This window comes from Salmo salar, chromosome 05 (assembly GCF_965601325.2).
Source record: "Salmo salar chromosome 05, fSalSal1, whole genome shotgun sequence".
Taxonomy (NCBI): Eukaryota; Metazoa; Chordata; class Actinopteri; order Salmoniformes; family Salmonidae; genus Salmo; species Salmo salar.
Window position 1 is genome coordinate 28,239,493 of NC_138295.1, and position 21,776 is coordinate 28,261,268.

Consider the following 21,776-nt stretch of genomic DNA (forward strand, 5'->3'; position numbering starts at 1 on the left):
TTGTACTGTATATTCCTATTAAAACTATATTTATTCAGGATAATCTCATTAAACCTTTATTTATTCAGGATAATCATTGAAACAACATATTTTTGCAAGAGAAACCATGGACATATCATTATTCTCCAATGTGAATTGTATATTCATTACGATAGGCCTCAGTACTAACCCTGACATTGTAAAAGGTGAAGCTAAAAGTACCTCATAAAAACAATCATCTCCCACTTGCTCTTTAACTATAGGGACCGACTAATAGGCCATTATACCTGGGGTAATTAAGGAGGTTTAATCACAAGCACTACTCTGGCTTTGCCACTTAACTTTTTAAACCCGCGTGGAAACCTCTGAAGTAGATAAATTAAGCCTTGATGCCTCTTTTGCCATCACTTACGGATTAATGGCTAAATGTGTACAGGTTGGACCTAGTAAAATGTGACAGACTTACCATTTGAAGTGTTCTCTGTGTAATTAAACTTTTACAGCCCCTTGTTGTCAATACTGCTAACAGTACAAATAACAAGGGTTCAACTGGCTCAGTGGGTTGGAGCATGATGCTGAGAACACCAGTGTTGAGGGTTCAATTCCCTCAATATTGTAGCAAGTGTACTGGGGAATTGTGAGTAATTGCAGTTTCTGTTCTTTATGTTGCATTATCTTGCTAACCGTTGTACCTGTGAGGTTGGTTCTTGGTTTGTTGCATCAGGGCTCGCATTCATGTGTTTTGTTGGGGTGGTTGATCCGGCACCTGCGGGCATGAAGTGTGTGCCAGGCTATGGAATTGGCCCTCCACTAACTGTTGGTAAGAATCTTTCTGCTGTCCCACTAGCCCATTGGTGCCATTTGGGGTTTGATACATAAATAAAGCCATGAGTTTATAAAGCCATCATTCTACTTCTTCCTCCTTACCTCCACATTACAACGTGTCACTGTCACATTGACAGTTCTGTAAGTTCCTTTTGATTAAAGCATCTGCTAAATAATGTATTAAGCTAGTTAACTGTCACTTTCCATGCCAACCCTTAAATTGCCACAGCCTTGCCACAGCCATGTTGTTTGGTTAATGCATCTGATCAATGGTTTTCTAATCGGACAAATGTCTAATATGGATTGTCTGGCATTTCTAAGCCCCAATTGACAAGCACAGTCATGGATAGTATCAGTCTCTCTCTGTGAAAGAGTACAGCATGTCACTGAGAATGAAGAGTGTGCTATCTGAACAGGGGTGTTCACGGATCTGGCAGGGTGTATGGTGTATTCAGCAGCTTGTGTGAAAAGTTGGAGGTCAAGTGTATTATGAGCTTAGTGATCTGTAATATGCCTGTTTTTCTTTTCTCCCAGGTTGGTGATTGATGGATTCATCTCACTGTTTGGTCAGAGAAAATGGTTGGCGGTATACCTATTTCTGAGGTAGTTCAGTAAGGATTTGTGCAGTGATATTGATTTGAGCATACAGTGAATACTGGGCCCTATTTAAGAGAGAGAATGCACCAAATCATTCCATTTCACACATAGTTGATATTGAATAAAATGGCCAAAAGGTTAGTTCACAATCAAAAGGTTAGTTCACAATCTGAATGATTGAATATCAAGTCCCACTACTCATCTACAGAATATTAAGCCTTTTTTTTTTTTTTTTTTTGTATTTTTTATTGAACCTTTATTTATTACAGTTTTTTTCTCATTGAGATTACATCTCTTTTCCAAGAGAGACCTGGTCCAATAGCAGCAGGGGGAACAACGTTTCAGACAAAACAACTTACATACACTAATACAACATTAAACAAAACTATAAACACACATACAGTACAACAATTACATATTACGTTAAAAAACACGAAAGTCTTGACTAAAAAACAGCTGTCCTAAAGGCAATTACACTCTTCTATGATATATACATCGATCAAGTGTTAAAACTGAACCAATGAAACTAGATCATCAAATTTTAAAATGTTCAGGAGAGAATTCCAGGACCACGGAGCTGAGTAACTAATACTATTTCTACCATGACCTGTTCTAATTTTTGGTACTGTTAGAAGCAAATGAGAATAGGAATTGATATTTATTTACCGACCTGATTAAAAAAGAACAGAGATAAAATGGCACAATAAGGCCTTATAAATCAGTGTATACCAGTATTTAAGCCTACGCAAGGTCAATGACAACCAGCCAACAGTGCTGTGGAGATCACAATGCTCTCAGGGTAGTGGTTGAGGCCTGCATATATATAACATCACTAAAATCTAAAACCGCCAGTAATGTACATCGTACCAGCTCCTCCTGGCCTCCAAAGAAAAACAGGCCTTATGCCGGTAATAAAAACCTATTCTCAGCTCGAGCTTCCTATCAAGTTCGCTACATGCACAGTGAAGCTCAGCTTATCATCAACCCACACACCCAAATATCTGTACACTTTAACTTGCTCTATAGTATGTCCAGCCAACGTAGCAATGACATGATTAGTAACATGCCTGGCATTTGAAAATACTATGCATGTTGTTTTACCCGAATTTAGAACCAGCTTTAAATCATACAGATTCTGTTGTATGATGTTAAATGCTCTTAAAAGCTAAAGATAAACTACTACCACTTGAATAAAGAACAGTATCATCTGCATAAAAATTAACATCCGCTGTTTCAATAAGATTCCCAATGTTGTTGATATACAAAATGAACAACAGTGGGTCCGAAATAGAACCTTGTGGAACACCTGAGCACACCTCTATGGACTCAGATTTACAACCATCCACCATTACACATTGTGTACGATTTGATAGGTAATTTATAAACCAATCTAGAGCATGACCAGTAATTCCACAACATTTTAACCTTTGCATTAACACAGCATGGTCCACGGTGTCAAATGCCTTCGACAAATCAATAAAGACAGACACACAATGTAACTTCTTGTCAAGAGCACAGTGGATGTCATTTAAAACCTTCAATGTTGCTGAAACAGTGCTGTGACTAGACCTAAAACCTGATTGCGTTCCATTTAAGATGTTGTTTTCTTGGAAGTAGGCCTTTAGCTGCCTACTAACTAAGGACTCCAGTACCTTTGACAGTACAAACAATTTTGATATGGGTCGATAGTTGTCAAGTATTGAAGGATCTCCACCTTTCAGGAGAGGCAGTACAAAAGCAGATTTCCATAACTTGGGGATTTCCTTAACATCAAGCGTGAGGTTAAAAATACATGTTAAGGGGGAGCAATGATGTCTGCAGCTAGGTGTAAGAAGCGGGGGTCTAGTTCATCAGGGCCAGGCGATTTTTTTCCATCAATTTCTTTCAAGGCTTTACACACTTCTGAAACGGAGGATGAAAAGGAGAACCTGGTGAAGGAGTTCACAGGGGTGTCAGGTAAATTCATAGGGGGCTCAATTATACCTTTTCAAATAAACTGCCTGCATCTAAAAAATGCTGATTCAAGGCTTTCAGAACGGAGGTTCTCTCAGTTACAATCTGTGTGTCTACCAACAATTGTTTGGGAAGCGGTGTATCTTTGTTGCACTCCAAACGTATGACTACTTGCCAAAATTTGGATGGGTTATTTAAATTACCTGAATTAGATTTCAGGTAGTGGTCTGCTTTCAATTTACGGATCATAGCCACACCCATATTTCGAAGACGTTTAAAGCCATCCAATCATCTGCCGAACCAGTCCGTCTTGCTTTAGCCCACATAGCATTTTGTTCCCTTATGATTTTAGTACGTTTCTTAGTAAACCAAGGGTTTTCTCTGCCCTTAATCCTGAATTTTTTTAAAGGGGAATTTTACTGTGAAAATGATGCGTTAGGTTACTAAAACCCACTGTAACACAAAGCTGCCTTTTGGCACACATTTTCTGTTGAATAAAATGGCAAAATGTTGAAAAACTAGCAGTATTGTGTTCTGAATATTAACTTGGCTAACAGACTGCCTGCTAACAGTGGTGGGTAAAATGAAATGCTTTTGGAAATGATTACCAAACACAGTGGCGTGATAAACGTCTGCGGCTATACACACAGGATGATCGTCTGTAATCAATTAGAAGGAGTGTGACGAAATGAAGCACATTACTATGCTAATCCTGGCAGCTCTATTGATGTGTGTGTGTGCATGCGTGCATGAGCGTGTACGTCTCTTTGAAATGGCCATCGTACAAAAGTAAAAGCAAGAGCCGGGTTCCATTGCTCAACTCACGTCCTCGTCATCAGTTTGACATTTGAAACACTTGAGGAGGACAAAAGACAAAACATACAGTGGGTGGATTTGGACCTGGGCTAAGCCCCTCTGCACATCAGAAACAATGAGCACAAACACCCTTTGACTATGTAATCTGCCTATTAGCCATCGTATTGTTAGCATTAGCATTTCAAGGTGAAATGGTGGAATAATACGGCTCTTTAATCCGTGACCAAGACAGCCTACCGATGTGGCAGGCACCTAAGTCCATCTCTCTCTCTCTCCCTTTCTCTCTCACTGTCCCTCTCGCTATTTTACTCTCTTCCTATCAGTATCTCTCCTTTCCTCTCTCTCTATTTTTTCTCTCTCTTTCAGACTATTTCTCCCTTCTTCTTTTTTCGCTGTCCCTATTTCTATTTCACTCTTTTTCTTCGCCCCCCCTCCCGCTATCCTATGGAACCACCTGCCCTCTCAGCAGGGGAACTGGTAGCAGGTGCTAACCTAGTGCAGCAGCACACATCTGTGTGACGGTATTTCAGGGGGCAGCCCCCTGGTGTTTCTGGGCCATGGTGCATGCAGAGATCAGAGTGGCGCCATTTTGAGATGCTTCCCCACTGCGCCCGGGCTGCTGCACATAACCAAGTAATTTTGTTTGATTCGCTTTAAGACATGAAAGTGTTGTTTTGAGTACCTGGGGGATTTGTGCATCACGGGCACAAAATGAGAGATGGATGATCTGTTGTTGTTTTTTATTGATAATCATGTAAAAACACCACAATCTAATTAAGTATTTACTAATGCAGTCCATGTACAGTACGCAAATTCTTTTCATAGGTTTAAAAAAATAAATATCTGGAAGAATTTCCCATGGAAGACAGAGACCTACTCTCTATTATTTCAGGAGTAAGGCACCCATCCTGACATTCTATCGTTGCACGATTTTAGACTTCAGACATAATTTCATTTTACGAGCAGACTCCCCTGACAGGTGAATCTGATGAGGGCCGACAGACCATTTATAACAGTAGCGTGTGGAACCACAAACGTTGAAGCTGTGTCATAATAGCCGTTTCAAATGCTCTTTATTGAATATGTGTGACAGAGAGTTTAACTGGATTCCACAGGACGTATGAGACAGCCTAACTGCACCTTATTGAGAACAGTACTTATAGTATATCTGGTATAAATATATTATAAACCAATTTTACACATTTGGTTAATTTTTAAAACTAATCTGGGAGTGCACCACATTTAAAGGATAATGACCTGGGCGACTTTCCTCTCGAGGCCAATAGCAATTCACACATAAATGGGGTTCAGTAGCACCTTTATATAACGCTAATTGAAAATATCTGTATTTCTATAGAGGCGAGTGTTAAAAAGTGGAGCCTGAGTGGTTGATTGAAAGCCCTCCACACACTTATAAGATGTGAATGTATCCATAGTGGTAGAGAACAGTCCGGAACAGAACAGAGGAGGTAATAACAGGGTTATATTGGCAACTAATTGAGCACTTTATATCGAAGAGCTGGAGTGTTCTCAGCATGGATTGGAACAAAAGCTTGAGTGTAATAATTTCTGACGAATATCTATTCGGTTAGGAAACCTTCATTTCTCACATTGAAAGAAGTAATTAGATTTAATTCAAAGGGAGGCTCAAACTCTTCCAGATTTTGCTAGTTTTGTGTCAAGTCAATTAATTTGGAAATTGTTTTAAGTTGGGTATTTTTGCTTGAGAGTCAGGGTATTTCACTCCCTGTTATGGACTGAGGTTGTTGAATCCCTTAAAATATCAACAAATTGAATACAAAGCAGGGATACTGAAATATAACATGGAGGTTTAAAAAATAAGGAAGCAGGTGACAGCTGATATCATATAACATCAGCTGTTTTGAATAGTTATGCACGTCTGCTTTGCGCACTCAATATTGGAACATGACAAAAATAAATGCACAGACGTGACCAGTACATTAGGCATTTCAGGAAATGATAGTCAGTCTATTACCTTTTGACAACACAGACAAACAGCTCTAAATTAACCCTAATGACTGTACACTCCATTGTACACTGCATTGAGAATATCTATATAGAGAGAGACTTGTGAAATGGGAGTCTAATAAAAAATACTTAATGGGGCCCATACATTGCCTCTTGGAGAAACACATTAGTAATTGGATACAGCTTTTCAATAAGTTACAAGAACTGTTCGTTATGAAAGTAAGAAGGAACAGGGCCAAATTAGAATGCAAATGCTTTGAAGACCACATTTGTAAAGGGTCAATCTGCAGTTGCTACATCCATTCTTGGACTTACAGTACCTGTAAAAAGTTTGGAAACATCTACTCATTCCAGGGTTTTTCTTTATTCTTTTACTATTTTCCACATTGTAGAATAATAGTGAAGACATCAAACTATGAAATAACACATATGGAATCATGTAGTAACCAAAAAAGTGTATAAATAAATACAAATATATTTGAGATTTTTCAAAGTAGCCACCCTTTGCCTTGATGACAGCTTTGCACAGATTTGGCATTCTCTCAACCAGCTTCATGAGGTAGTCAACTGGAATGCATTTCAATGAACAGGTGTGCCTTGTTCAAAGTTAATTTGTGGAATTGTATTCCCTCTTAATGCGTTTCGGCCAATCAGTTGTGTTGTGACAAGGCATGGGTAGTATAGACAAGATAGCCCTATTTGGTAAAAGACCAAGTCCATATTATGGCAAGAACAGCTCAAATAAGCAAAGAGAAATGACAGTCCATCATTATTTTGAGACATGAAGGTCAGTCAATGCAGAATATTTCAAGAACTTTGAAAGTTTCTTCAAGTGCAGTCGCAAAAACCATCAAGCGCTATGGTGAAACTGGCTCTCATGAGGACCACCACAGGAAAGGAAGACACAGAGTTACCTCTGCTGCAGAGGATAAGTTCATTAGAGTTAACTGCACCTCAGATTGCAGCCCAAATAAATGCTTCACAGAGTTCAAGTAACAGACACATCTCACGGTCAACTGTTCAGAGGAGACTGCGTGAATCAGGCCTTCATTTAAATATATATATATATATTTCACCTTTATTGTTGTTGAATTTCTGCAAAGAAACCACTACTAAAGGACACCAATAAGAAGAAGAGACTTGCTTGGGCCAAGAAACATGAGCATTGGACATTAGACCGGTGGAAATCTGTCCTTTGGTTTGATTAGTCAGAATTTGAGATTTTTGGTTCCAACCACCATGTCTTCGTGAGACGCAGAGTAGGTGAATGGATGATCTCCTAATGTGTGGTTCCCACCATGAAGCGTGGAGGAAGAGGTGTGATGGTGTGGGGGTGCTTTGCTGGTGACACTGTTGGTGATTTATTTAAAATTCAAGGTACACTTAACCAGCATGGCTACCACAATATACGATGTCCCATCTGGTTTGCGCTTATTGGGACTATCATTGTGTTTTTCAACAGGACAATGACCCAACACAGCTTCAGGATGTGTAAGGGCTATTTGACCAATAAGGAGGGTGATGGAGTGCTGCATCAGATGACCTGGCCTCCACAATCACCCGCCCTCAACCCAATTGAGATGGTTTGGGATGAGTTGGACTGCAAAGTGAAGGAAAAGAAACCAACAAGTGCTCAGCATATGTGAGAACTCCTTCAAGACTGTTGGAAAAGCATTCCAGGTGAAGCTGGTTGAGAGAATGCCAAATCTGTGCAATGCTGTCATCAAGGCAAAGGGTGGCTACTTTTAAGAATATTACATTTATTTTGATTTGTTTAACACTTTTTTTGGTTACTACATGATTCCATATGTGTTATTTCATAGTTTTGATGTCTTCACTTTTTTTCTGTAATGTAGAAAATAGTAAAAATAAAGAAAAACCCTGGAATGAGTAGGTGTGTCCAAACTTTTGACTGATACTGTGTAAATTATTGATATGTACCCATTAAATGCCTCATGAACTTAGTTCAACTGTCGTACCCCATCAGAACCCCAAATATTAGCTTGTTTTACTCCAATGTTTGCAAACAAAGTAAATGTACTTTGTAAAGCCTCAAAACATGGTTAAATTCTATAATTGTAATATCATGATGGTTAGTCCTTGCATCCATAGGTCTGTCTATGAATTTGAGAGCGGTTACATTTCTCCAGCACCATCCCTCAGCTTTTTATCGAAACAGGGACAGGGAAACACTGAGTTATTGCCGCTTTAATGGGGGCTGTAGTATGATTAATTTATTCTAATGAATCATAACATTAGCTAATGTGGTCAATCATTGTGGTTGTTCTATACTGTAAGCCATACTAAAGTTATAGGACAATGGGTAGTAGGAGGCAGGTTAAATTTACGCAAATTATAAAACCCCTGACCCTTTTTTGTCCCATTGCATTAGTTATCACCATGAGTTGAACAGAGAAAATACGTGATATGATTTCTGTAGGCATCTCTTTGCCAGTTAACTGAACCAAAACCAGCATGCTGAATGCCTAATATATGTTATCTGGTGCTCTTGTTTGTATTGAACAACCTAGTAGTTTACCTGGACAAGCATAGTTATACGCGTAGCTAAGGCCTTCCCATCTGCCCCCTGAGGTTACCATGACGCCTGTTTCTCTGTCACAGCGAGGCACTTGCTTTATAGTACAGTGTGCTGCAGATAGTAATTTCTCCACCTGGGTGATGATAGGTGTGTACATATTGTTTTGTCAATACCAGCAAGGCAGTCAAGGTTACAGCGATGTTAGTATTCAATTACTGTGTCTTCCTCGGCTTGGAAGAACAAATGCTGCATAACCCAATTGATTTGGTCCTATCATGATAGCTTCTTACTGCATGCTGCTAAAGAAAAACGACAAGGCCCAAATTTTTCTAGGATGTGTAAGAGTACTCTGAGCCAAGGAAACATCAGGCTGGAATGGATTCATCCACCTGTGTCAATTTGAAGTAGAACGTAATATACTTTCCTGGAATGGTATAGACATTTTGAAACCCCTTTATGGTTTGGAAATAAATAACACTGATGTTTTTTCTCACGGGGAAATGCTAGACAAAGACTCTTATGACAAAGTAGCTTCCTGTGCAGGGCATCTTCAACTGAAAAAAAATAATCTATTTAGTCCGAAGTGCCTTCTTGTAAGTTACATCAATTTGATTTCAGGCTGGCAAGCCTCTGGAAAGCTGTGCTCTTCCATTTCCATTATGCCAAACCGCTTTGGATCATATCAAATGTTGCGAATGATCCATCTCCAGGTCATATTTCCTTTCACCTCAACCGTTTGCTGGTGCTCTAAACTGATTAACTGAACTGATGAGGCAAAGTCCTAGCAGAGGCCCTCTAACCATCTTTTATTGTTGATGAACTATGAATGATTAGTAATTAGTGATAGTGCATTAGTTGAAGGGATTATGTCCAGAGGTAAGATTGTATTTGTGAGAGATATAAAATGATTTCTTCATGCAATGTACATTGTCCATTTGGTTTCTTTGAGAAATAGAACAGACTCACCTACTTTTAATGCAGTGGGCTAAATCAGGGTCACTCTTAAGCTGTGTTTGAATTTCCATACTAACATACTGTATACTACATACTTAATGAGTATACATTACATACTATATACTATTAGTTAATTTTAGTAACGCAAACTCACCCCATTCCGTACAAATGTGCACAACCGCAACATTCAAACGAGGCTGCAAAGAAAACTAATGGGACTGTAGTGGCTGTGTTGACTTCAAAATCTGGGGTGTGAACTACGTTTCTATTCAAGCGTTGATCGACATGGTAATGGCTCTATAGTATTGGAGAAAAGTTGAAAAAACTGACCCTCCGTTACATCGTGACGTGTCATGCCGTAACGTACAGCACTCATAAAGCAACAATTTCTGTCTTATAATCTCTCTCCACCAGGTGTAGCACTTCTCTCATCATTTAAAAACAACAAATGGACAGTGACGGGGGTAAGGGGGGATACCTAGTCATTTTTTGCATCATCACTGCAAGCGATCATGACTCTCAAAGCCGCTGTTTACTTCTGAAGATCACTTTAGCACCGCCCGAAAAACCCGATTCAAATTCGACACAAACCTTCAAATAGGTATGTAATGACACATTATATAAACTCTTTATAGTGATTTATTTACATTTTAGAGGCGATAAGGTGATAAGTTGGACAGATCGAGTGAAAAAAAGCTGTTTTCCCACACGACATCTCTCCTTCTCACACCACGCATTAGTTTCGCTTCCCCACCCGCCATATTTAAAAAGACCCGACGGAGCTCATTGCCTTTTTGAATCATGCAGAAATGGGCAGCGTGGAGGTCTCGGCATGAATTTTGTTGGAAAGGGGAGAAATTGTGCTTTACAATGGTATTGACATTAGAGTTGATCTAGAAGTATTACATTTTTTGGGCGCTAAAATAAGGTCAATTGTACGGACCAAGGCGATGTACAAAAGTGAGTGAGTTTACGTTATACTCTAAACGAACGGTATCCTTTCAGTTGAGCGTTCTAGCACTGTGCCTGTCTACCGGAAGTTGATGATGTTGCTATGCAACCTCTTGCTAGCTTGTTAGCATAAAAAATTACTAGCTAGACATTTTATGACTTTGGGTGTGTTCTTAATTCAATCTGGAGTGCCAGAGTACACTCTGGGCATTCATAAATTCAGAGCGTTGTCAGATTGTCCATTTGTAAACTCAGAGCGTTTTGCTCTCGGGTCGTTCAGAGTGTACACTGGACGCTCTGGCCGATGACTAGGGTTGATTCGAGCGTTCTGACCTTACAATGGCAGTCAAGCACCCAAGCTAACTGGCTAACGTTGGCTAGCTTGCTAGCTACTTTCAGACACAAATGAGAGAACACATCATTCTAACCATTTTACTCGCCCTAGCAGAGCTGGTTAGGCTGTTTTTATGTCATCCAGAGTGTTTGTGACTGTAACTGTGCTGCTGGGAAGTTATTCTGCACTCTCGTGCACTCAAAGGAGAGTGCTCTGAAATTGGAGTAAGTAGCCAAAGCGAATTTACGAAAGCACCCGAATGTCCATTGAGAAACGCAAAACGACTATACCAGTTAGCTAAACTATGAATGATGGGAACAATCAAGACAATAAACACTGGGTAGTTAGTTAGATAGCGTATAGTTAATATACTGGCAAGTTTGATGTATTAGTAGCCAACATACATACATACATACAGCATACTGCTGTAATGATATGCTATGTGGTTCGTAAGGATAGGGTAGCTAGCAAATTGTCAGCCAACATAATGTGAAAGTTAACTCACTTGAAAAGTCATTACTTTATTACATTTGTCATAATTAGTTAAAGCTATGAATTTGTATCCGCTCCTGTTGGACTTTCTATTTTCTGCCATTTTCTTCAAATCTGAAAACATTATGAAGCCATAACCATTTTATGAAGAATTGCATCCACTGCTTGTAAACTTCGTATTTTGTCGAATGTAGTATGACATCCTGGGAACTTTTGGCATACTAACTATACTCAATTTACGTCACAAATAGTATGGTTAGTGCGGTTAGTATGAGTATTCGAACACAGCTGGAGTGCTTCTTGGTAGTCTTTAACAAATCTACTTTGAAACCAAAGTATACACCTCACACACATGTTTATGGGCTTTAAAAAAATAAGACACCTGTATCATGTCAGATATAGAGTTGAAATGTATTACATTTTTTGTTTGCATTCCAATATTACACTTTATATACATAACAGAAGACTGAAAAATAACAAAACCGTTTGACATAGAAACACCAGTTTATTAACTATGAACTTATGAAAAAATATTAATACAATTCCATCCATGAGGCCACTAGTCATTTGACTGTAGGAAAGGGCTACCCATGACAAGGAGACCAACAGTTCCACTGAGATGCACCAGAAGATACATAGAGAAATGTACATTCAGATTGTAACAAACCAACCTCTTTCTTCGCTTAAAGGGAAACTTCACAATTTTTCAACTTCATATTCATCAACATATGTACAATTTGGTGCATTTCTATGTTTTGTAGTAAAAATGATAGAGGAAGATAAGTGTTTCTAATGACATCATCGGTGTGCATCATGTAATTTTGACCAATTGCGAGGAAGCATTGCCTACTAATTGTCTACTAATTGCCTACCAATTGTCTACTAATTGGTTGATGATGTCATTGGAAACCCTTATCTTCCTCTTTTTTTCTACAAAACCTAGAAACGTGCCATTTTCACATATGTGCTGGAGATGAGAGGAATATGATGTTGAAGAATTTTTACATTTCCCTTTAACGTACATGTAGATATGACACTTTCATTGGGAATACTGATCTTGCAGATGAGTCATTCCCTAAAGGTGCGATGGGTCATCATATCCCCAGGTGTATTGGATGTCACAAACTGTCACAAACCCCCCAGGTGCATTGCGGGTCACTCACCTGCTCTCCAGGGCCACATTGCTGCCCAGGACCCAGCTGTCCTGCAGCTGGACACATTCCGCTGCGCTCTGCAACTCGGCCACCAGGCCAGCCGAGGGGGGAGGGCTTGGGCTCCTCTGATTGGCCAGCGAGCCGCGACTCAACGACGTAATGGACGGGTGGTGTTTGTGGTGAGGGGGAGGGGCTGGTGGTAGAGGAGGCGGGCCTTGTTGACTCGACAGTTGGGCTCCTGTTCAAAGGGAAACAGAAAGAGACAGTAAGCACATATGAGAACACCTGAATGTAAAACCAAAAAAAGTATAGTACACCTCCTTGGCTTGGGTTGTTACTATCGTGTGGGGGAGCTGCTTGCAATAAACTGGTCATTGTGTTCTGTATAAAGCTGTGGCTATCTGACAAACCAAGAAAAGTAAATGCAACCTAAAATTGCACATCAAATGCATGAGATGCTATAGCAACAAAAAAATAAGAGCTTTTTATTGAAACACACATTGATAATTGTGGCAAACACCAACTGGCTGAATGTTAGGTTCTTTAACCCAGAAGGTCATTTATAGAGGCAGCTGTTTCTTTATGGGAGCTTAACAGGATGTTTCACGTTTGATTACAGCCCGAAAAGACTCTCAAATAACTAATGACCAGAACATCCATTAGAGCGCTCAGAGAACAGGTTTTCCAATTTCACACAAAGCTGTGTAATTGGCCCCCGGAATGACACGTCGTGATTATCTATCCATCTTCAATGCTAAGAGGTAAACCTACAATGCTGACGTTTCTGATTTGCTCCCGTAAATTCCAAATGGAGGTGGGTTTTTTAAGGATAGGGTAATCTTTGAGATAATTTAAAAAGTCAGGACTTTTCTTGAACTATGTCGTCTGCATTAACAGCATGCTTTTGAAAGTGTAAACAGCTGGATATGAATTTGGATTTTGGCACAATCCTTGTTACATGTTGGATGTCCTAATGGTCACCTAATGGTATGCTGATGTTTCTACTTGTTATTTCACTGATTCCAGCCCTGCAGAAAGACCCAGAAACAATATGACAAGTTAAGGCCAGTAACATGGGCTGTGCTAAAATAATATGACAAGAGTGAAGGCCAAAAATAACAACTTTGTTTGAAAGACATCATGCATTGTTTCAGTGAGGCTGCCTCTTTAGTGGCTATGCAAATTGTCCCTGTCAGTGTGCCTTTGCCTCTCGCTGCACACCTGTCAACACGAAGCAAACCTCCTGCAGCTGACAAACAACCCCTACGTCGCTTCCGCAAGGCTGAGGAAAAGTGTGCGTGTCATTCAGAAATCATTTTCTACGGGAATTATTTCTCAGCTGTATAATTCATTACGGACTCGGGGCCTATGGGAAGGGCAGGCGACAGTTGACATGACAGTGTCCTATTTCAGGGTTATAACCTATGTAGATATTGTTATAATACTGTGTGTACTGAGACACATTATGAGTTAAATCAACATAGTCAAACTTTTCATGTAAAAGTAATACATTATTTATACATTTTTTATTTAACCTTTATTTAACTAGGCAAGTCAGTTAAGAACAAATTATTATTTACAATGATGGCCTACAATGTTAGAAGTTCCAGGAGGGAACATCCACAGAGGGTGTAATACATGTTACTGTGTGTTACATCTTCAAGGGGAAGGAGGGTTACCGACATGTTTAAATAGGGCACAGACACTTTTGTTCAGTTTCAAATTCCTCAAAACTCACCCAATGAATGGCATCAAACACATGTTCTAACATCAAACACAACATAAGCAGCATGTGAAGTGACAACCATTTAACCATCTTAAAACGTAAAATCCAAAACCCTTCAAAGTTACTTTTCAGACACTGAAATAATAATTTCATAAGCTTGTATGAATATTGCATAGTGTGAGCTGTGGGTGAAACGTCTGAAACATTGATCTGCTATGGTGACCCTGTAATGGTCTATTGTCTTTTGTCTAGAAATATCCTATGTTACTAACAACACTACACTTTCAATGGTTTAAAGATAAGAAAGGTTTTATGTATTTCTACTAGTTCATGTTTATTGGACTTTTGAGTTAGGTTGAGATAATCTTTACACAAATCCATTGTTTTTACAATATTGTATGTATCCTACTGTAGCAGCCCTTTCAACCAAATTGCATGTTCATGTAAATGATCAAAACATCTAATTTGAGCTCATTAAAATCTTGGAAATGCCTCTATCTTCATGAGTTCACCTTGTGGGGTCAAATGTAGATTAGCAAAGATATTGACTGGCTCATTGTACTGCCTCAAGGTTTAATGAAGATTTACAATTGGTTACAGTGGTTGTTATCCCTTACAGTGGTTGTTATCCCTTATGCACAAGATGACTAAGTGGGAACTTGATTACATTACATAACGAAATCATCTTCTTGTACTTGGTTATTAGAATACTTGATAAATAAGTTAACCCTATACATACAAATTAGAACACTTTGACTTTGTAGAGTCCATCTGCATATCTAAATATATCTAAATCTAAATATCTACGCATTTGAGATGCCATATTTTTTCACTATTTATCTTGCTTTGGTAATAGATATTTAATGTATTGGGTGGCCAGACATATATGAAGTGGGAATTTCTGCACTTTCTAAACATTCACTTTTTATAAATGTATTTGATGCTGAGACAAAGGTCAACATCTTTACAGTAATTTAATAGATAGTAATTGCACATCTCATGTGATCTCCACACCTCATCAAGTTCAATGTCAACTGCACCGTGATGCTGTTAAGCAATCAAACCAATTGGCACCAGTGTGCTTCATCATTAATTGCCACCCATGCGCCAGTGAGTGTGGTGCGAGAGAGAGTGCCTTGCAAACGTTCTCGCATGTGCATGTGAGAGGATATGCAGACGAATGCATGTGTTCAAGTGTGTGAAGCAATGATTCTCTGAGACAGCTTGGCATTCGCTTACACCAAAACACAGGCAATTAACCTGATATTTTAAGAGCGAAGAGCCCTGGGATGAAACAGCTGTGTGTTTTCTGGGGCTATGATTTGAAATCAGATCAAGACAGATGCCTCCCTTCCATAGCTCCTCAATGTCATCTTGTCATTGTCTCCATCAGACAAGATGCTTTAATTAAAGACCCTTTTTGATTAATACTGCATGCTGGCTGTTGAAACGACAACCTCATTCAGATCTTAATGGCGCCTGCGATATCTATCAAACGCCGGGTTTATGAAGCGTCTATACTTTTATAATAATGTCTCTCGAAGCGGAATTCCCTTTGGTGCGTTTTTAATTCTTGGTTTTTAGAAGAATGTGTTTGTGCTTATTCATCAGGAATCCTTTGGGAATTGGACCGACAGGTTTTTGCATCTCTTTGTGTCTACATGTGTTACTTTCCTTTCATGATAACGGTTTCACGAACTGTCGACTCCCATCGTCACGTTGCACAATTTAGGATTACAATCAGTCAGTGAAAAAAGCAAGCGGTTTTAAGGTTTCATTAAGAACATTACATTCTTAAAGACGATTACCATTAACCTCTACAAAATCCATCAGTACAGCTGCTGTTCGATGTCTGATCCATTCTCAACAGCTAAGACTCCCTTGGCTGTTAGCTGGATTTGTCTTGATCTTTCCCTATCTTTCAATCCCTTGAAAGTCTGCTTCAATGGCTTTCTCAGGTATTCCCTCTTTTGAAATATCGCCTCATGATTAGTCCATTGGTTCTGAATACAGAGCACAATATTTGACACAGCACCAGGAGACAATTAAAAGCTGTTTTGCAGAACAACAACAATCTGAGGACTATAAGCTTGGACAGAATGGTAAAAGGCTTTCAAAAATGTGCAACGGTCTTCAGACACTTTTTTTTACCTTTATTCAACTAGGCAAGTCAGTTAAGAACAAATTCTTACTTTCAATGACGGCCTTTTCAGGGGCAGAATGACAGATTTGTACCTTGTCAGCTCGGGGAATTGAACTTGCAACCTTTCAGTTACTAGTCCAACGCTCTAACCACTAGACTACCCTGCTGTCCCATCGCTTAAGTGTCTATTAAGTGATGGAAGCAACTGATAATGGCTATGAAACAGCATTCACTTTGACTATTTAGTCCTTCACCATAATGAAAATTGTAGGACATCATCACAGTTTCATTGAAACAAATAAGAGCAGGAAGTTCCATTGTGTCAGTTCAGGGCTTTTGATCTACCATTTCATAGCTAGTGAATAATTATGAACATCCCCAGCCTAGAATAATCTCTTTACAGAGTCTTCCGTTTTAGTCACTGTAGGCACTATTGTGTCAATTATCATTTTGAAGTGTGTGATCAGGCTGCGTGTATTACTGTCCTGTCTCTAGTTGGCCGATCGTAGTAAGTTTTAGCAGAGCTCTGTAGTGGAGGCGGCAGCTCAGACTCATATTGGAGGGCCTGGGGGAGTGCAGTCAATCCTGCTGGGATCCAGAACCATTAGAACCACCTTCCTGGTGACTTTTAGGGAATTCTTCAGCAAAGAGAACGGTTGTAGCTTTGAACTATAAGGGGCTGAGGTTCAGGAGAGCTCCTTTTGAATTCCCTCAAACTTCCTGCTACCTTACCCTGTCAAACACACCAGCCCTCTCCTTATCCAGCTTCTCATCACATCAAAGAACTCTTAGATTCCCCCCAATTAATCTCACGACAGAAGGCTAGGATAACATTTCAATATGACATAATTATTAGTATGAGGGTGTAAAGAAAGATAATATAATGATTATAAACATGGTCATCATGATGAAATGTTGAACTTTCGATAATATACTTCAGTAGGTCTCCCTGTCTCCCTGACTAAACATGACAACTTACAGATCACCAAAATAATCAGAACTACTAGTTGTTGCTACAGACGTGCATTGCAATTACAAGTTGTAGTTATTCCTAAGTAGCTGGGATAAGCCAACTAGCAAGCTGTTAGTCACATGTTGACAGCTATTAGCTCAGTAACCATGTTTCCATCCACACTTTTTATGCGAGTAAAGTCATACCGAATAACAAAAAATCATGACAGCTGTGATGGAAACAGGACGTTTTGGTACAATGAATTATGTGAGAAATGGCAGTGGAAACACCTTAATGCGCAAATATTGATATAAAAACCATCATATCGAAGTAAACTTGGAGTCACGCGACAATATGGTTGGTGTATGGCCCTCCCACTACAACTCAGGAAAGCATGCAGTTTATTGGGCTACAGACTAAATAAGTTATGAACTTCACAGGGTGGTGAAAGTGCACAGTGATCTTGATGCTCCTTTCCAATAAATATTGAGGTTCTTATTCTGATCGATGCTTGACTGCCGTTTCACAAATAATAATCTCATCATTGTAGACTAGCCTACCTGCACAGCCTACCCGCACTGTATCTGCAAGATGTTGGCTAGAGCGAGTCATTATGCACTGATTTTAATCTGCAACAAGTCCGTTTGGTGGAAACACACCACTGGTGGGAAAATGTGCATATTGTTTTTATGCGGATTTATGCGGATTTTAGAATATTCGCTTGAAAATCTGTCGCCAATTGGATGAAAAGATAGCTAGTGTCAGAAAATGTTTAAGATTATTTTAAAGGAGAAATAAATAACAATGTCTTTCATCTTAGCAGATGCAAAAAAATATGAAGATTCAGATGATCCTAATAACCCTGCCAAGTCAAGAGAGAAGAAGCGTAACACATGATGTGACACATGATGGATAGGAGATGGACAGGAGATAGACAGGAGATGAAAAACAGCTCTAGGTGTCATTACCCAAACATTATACAGCCAATTTGTCCTGCCAGCATTACGGGTTCAACCAGGTGCCAAGACCTTTTCTTCATCAAAAAGACTGTCGTGACCTGGATAGGTAGTGCCATTAGTCAGTATGACTGCCTTGTGTTGTCATGGTGATGGACGGATGGCAGCAGGAAATGAATCCTGGTTGAGAGTTGGGGCCTAGTGGAGGCTGGCAAAGGAGTGGCTCCAGAAATTATATTGATTGTAGCATTGCCCCTGTTGAACATATTATATACTGTCAGTTTGTAAGGCTTATTTGTCAAACCTCTGCCATAGCATTATTTTCTGGTCGCTTCAAAATTACCCATTCAAAAAGGTATGTAGACTGCCTGCCTGGAATAGGTGAAGATAATTCAACTGTAAACACCTTAAAAACAATCAGTCATTTTCTTTAAAAAAAAATATTTTAGGCTCTAATGGCGTTCTCCAGTGTTTTTAGTGCAGCAATTCAACCCTGTCAGGTGGACTATAGATATGCCTCTTGTTCACTTAGGCCACGCCTTCCAAATCACTTGAGCAAATGGAACCAGGAAAAACAGGCCATTTGGGGTTCTAATAGCTGTCACAATGGTTGCTATAATTGCATTTCCCGAGCGAAACACTGTTCAAAGGGATAGAGAAGAGACCTGTCAACAGTTAAAAAGGGGAAAGCATTCTCTTCACAAATAATGGCAAGTATTTTGTTTACAACTTGAGGTTTTTCCACTTTCAGCTGATTCATTTTTCTAATGGACTACGTAAACAAAGGCACTCTTTAAATGAGTAATTTGTAGACTGAAATACAGCTATAGGGCCTATAGAAAGTCTACACCCCCTTGGATTTATTTTTGTTGTGTTACAAAGTTCGATTAAAATGGATTTGTCAATTTTTGTCAAAGATCTTCACAAAATACTCTGTCAAAGTGGAAGAGTTTTTTGTTTGTTGTATTAATGAAAAATAAAACACTAATGTACCTTGATTAGATACTGTAAGTATTCACCCCCCTGAGTCAACACATGTTAGAAACACCTTTAGCAGTGATTGCAGCTGTGTGTCTTCTTGGGTAAGTCTCATATGAGCTTCACACACCTGTATTGTCCAATGTTTGCCCATTATTCTTTTCAAAATTATTTAAGCTCTGTTGGGGATTATGACTAGACAGCAATTGTTAAGTCTTGGAATAGATTTTCGAGCAAATTTATGTCAAAACTGTAACTCAGGAACATTCACTGTTTTCTTGGTAAGCATATCCAGTGTAGATTTGGCCTTGTGTTGTAGGTTATTGTCCAACTGAAAGGTGAATTCCTCTCCCAGTGTCTGGAGGAAAGCAGACTGAAGCAGGTTTTTCTCTAGGAGTTTGCCGTTTCTTTTTATTCTGAAAAACTCCCCAGTCTTTGCTGATATCAAGCATATGCATACCATGATGCAGCCACCACCATGCTTGAAAATAAGGAAGCAGTTACTCAGTGATGTGTTGTCTTGGATTTGCCCCAAACAGGGCTTTGCATTTAGGCCAAAAAGTTTATTCATTTGCACATTTTTTGCAGTATTACAGTTCAGAAGGACGACTGTATCTTTGATGTGTCTGAGTGGTTTAATAAATAATCCACAGCATAATTATAAACTTGACCATGCTTAAAGAGATATTCAATGTCTGATTTGCTACACATCTACCAATCCCTGCCCTTCTATAAGAGGCTTTCGGAAACGCTCCCTGATATTTGAAGCTGTGCTTGAAATTCAGTACTTGACTGAGGGACCTTAAAGATGTTGTACGTATGGAGGACAGAGGCCTCCTTCATGTCTCCCCAGCCTGGTGAATCCTGGGTCAGTGCCGCCGGAGCCGCCCGCCAGCCCGGAGGAAGGGGTAGGGGTTCAAAATCATGTCAACCCATTTTATTTCACACAGAGTGAGGCCATATAACTTATTATGTGATTTGTTAAGCCAAATTTTACTTCTGAACTAATTTAGGCTTGCCTAAACAAAGGGGGAATACTTATGCAACGACTATATTTTAGTTATAAAAAATAGAAAATAAAAACTTTCTTTTCACTTTGACATTATGGAGTATTTTGTGTAGATCAATTACTTAAATCTATTTCAATCCCACTTTGTAACGCAACAAAATGTGAAAAAAGTTCAAGGGCATGTAGACGTTCTATAGGCATTGTACTTCCTCAAAAGAACCCAACAAATTAACCAACAATGGCATAGCTGCAATCGCTATCTACAGACAATGCTTCACTGCAAATCCTGAGACCAGCATTACTCTCTGCTTTAGAGATAAACGATGGATCGGAGGTCGAGACATAATCTGACACCAGTGCTTCCAAAAAAGATGATACCCCACTGTCCAGTATTATCCCCAGTTGTATTGTGACATTGTAGTGGATGACATCCTGCTTTCTAAGGGAAGGTTTATAAGGCCAAGGCTATAAATTGATATCCTACCGTTACAGTGCTGTTTGACACAGACCAGGGCATTCTAGAATAATTCAAAGCCATGGATATGGCTCTTCCGGGGGAGGCAGTTCTTATCCACAACATTGATCCTCTCCCCCACCTTCATACACAAACGCACATGAATGCACACATCTAAGCACCATGAACACACACACCACAAGATTCCACCAACCAACCAGTTTGGACTTCCTGATGTTTTCCAATCTTTCTTCATACCATCTCTATCCCTATCCCTATCTCCCTATCCCCCTCTCAGCATCCCATGTACAGCAACCAGTGTACCCTCTAATGATCCAGCCTGCACAATCAGCACTATGCTATGGCCCCAGGCTCCATGCGGAGGACACTGGCAGAGTCTTGAACATTGCATATGCTCAGGGCTAGAAAGTAAAATACGCAGTCTTGATTTGCTGAGGCAACTGAGCCAACTCCAAGTGTTCAACATGATGAATAGAACCTTTCCGGTTGAATCATATGATCAAAGCTATGCGTTGTTTGGGGATTCTATCGATCAGTAAAAAATATAGAAATTGCTTGTTTGTTTGCTTCAGAGTACAGGAAGACTTAGCTGACCGCATCGTTAAGTGGGCATAGCCACTTACATACAAATTCTATTTTGAAACCAGGGCACAGAACTGAAAACATTTTAATTGACATTTTTTAAGTGATGGGAGAAAAAAATCGATGGAGAACAAGCTATAGGATGAAAATTACTCTTCTTTTTAAATAATGAGCCAACATGTTTTCAGCACTTTTATTTCCATGACTGATCAAAGTGGTTTTCTAATGCTCTCTCTTGTCTCTCTGCTGCAGACATATAGTGAGCAATATGTTTGGAACATAAAATTGCAATAAAATGACAGTATTCAATCGCAATATATAGAATCGTGAGAATCATGAGAATCGCAATACATATCGTATCGGTGTATGTTG

General features: G+C 39.4%; 1 protein-coding gene across 4 annotated transcripts in view; it reads right to left on the reverse strand.

Annotated features, from left to right (window-relative positions):
* si:dkey-237h12.3 (teneurin-3) overlaps positions 1 to 21,776 on the reverse strand; it is a 153,952-nt gene that overhangs the window by 72,229 nt on the left and 59,947 nt on the right. For all 4 annotated transcript variants that reach the window (XM_014199203.3, XM_014199200.3, XM_014199202.3 and 1 more), the window contains one exon: positions 12,593 to 12,821. In XM_014199203.3, the coding sequence (XP_014054678.2) occupies positions 12,593 to 12,821 (229 nt within the window). The remainder of the gene's footprint in view (positions 1 to 12,592; positions 12,822 to 21,776) is intronic.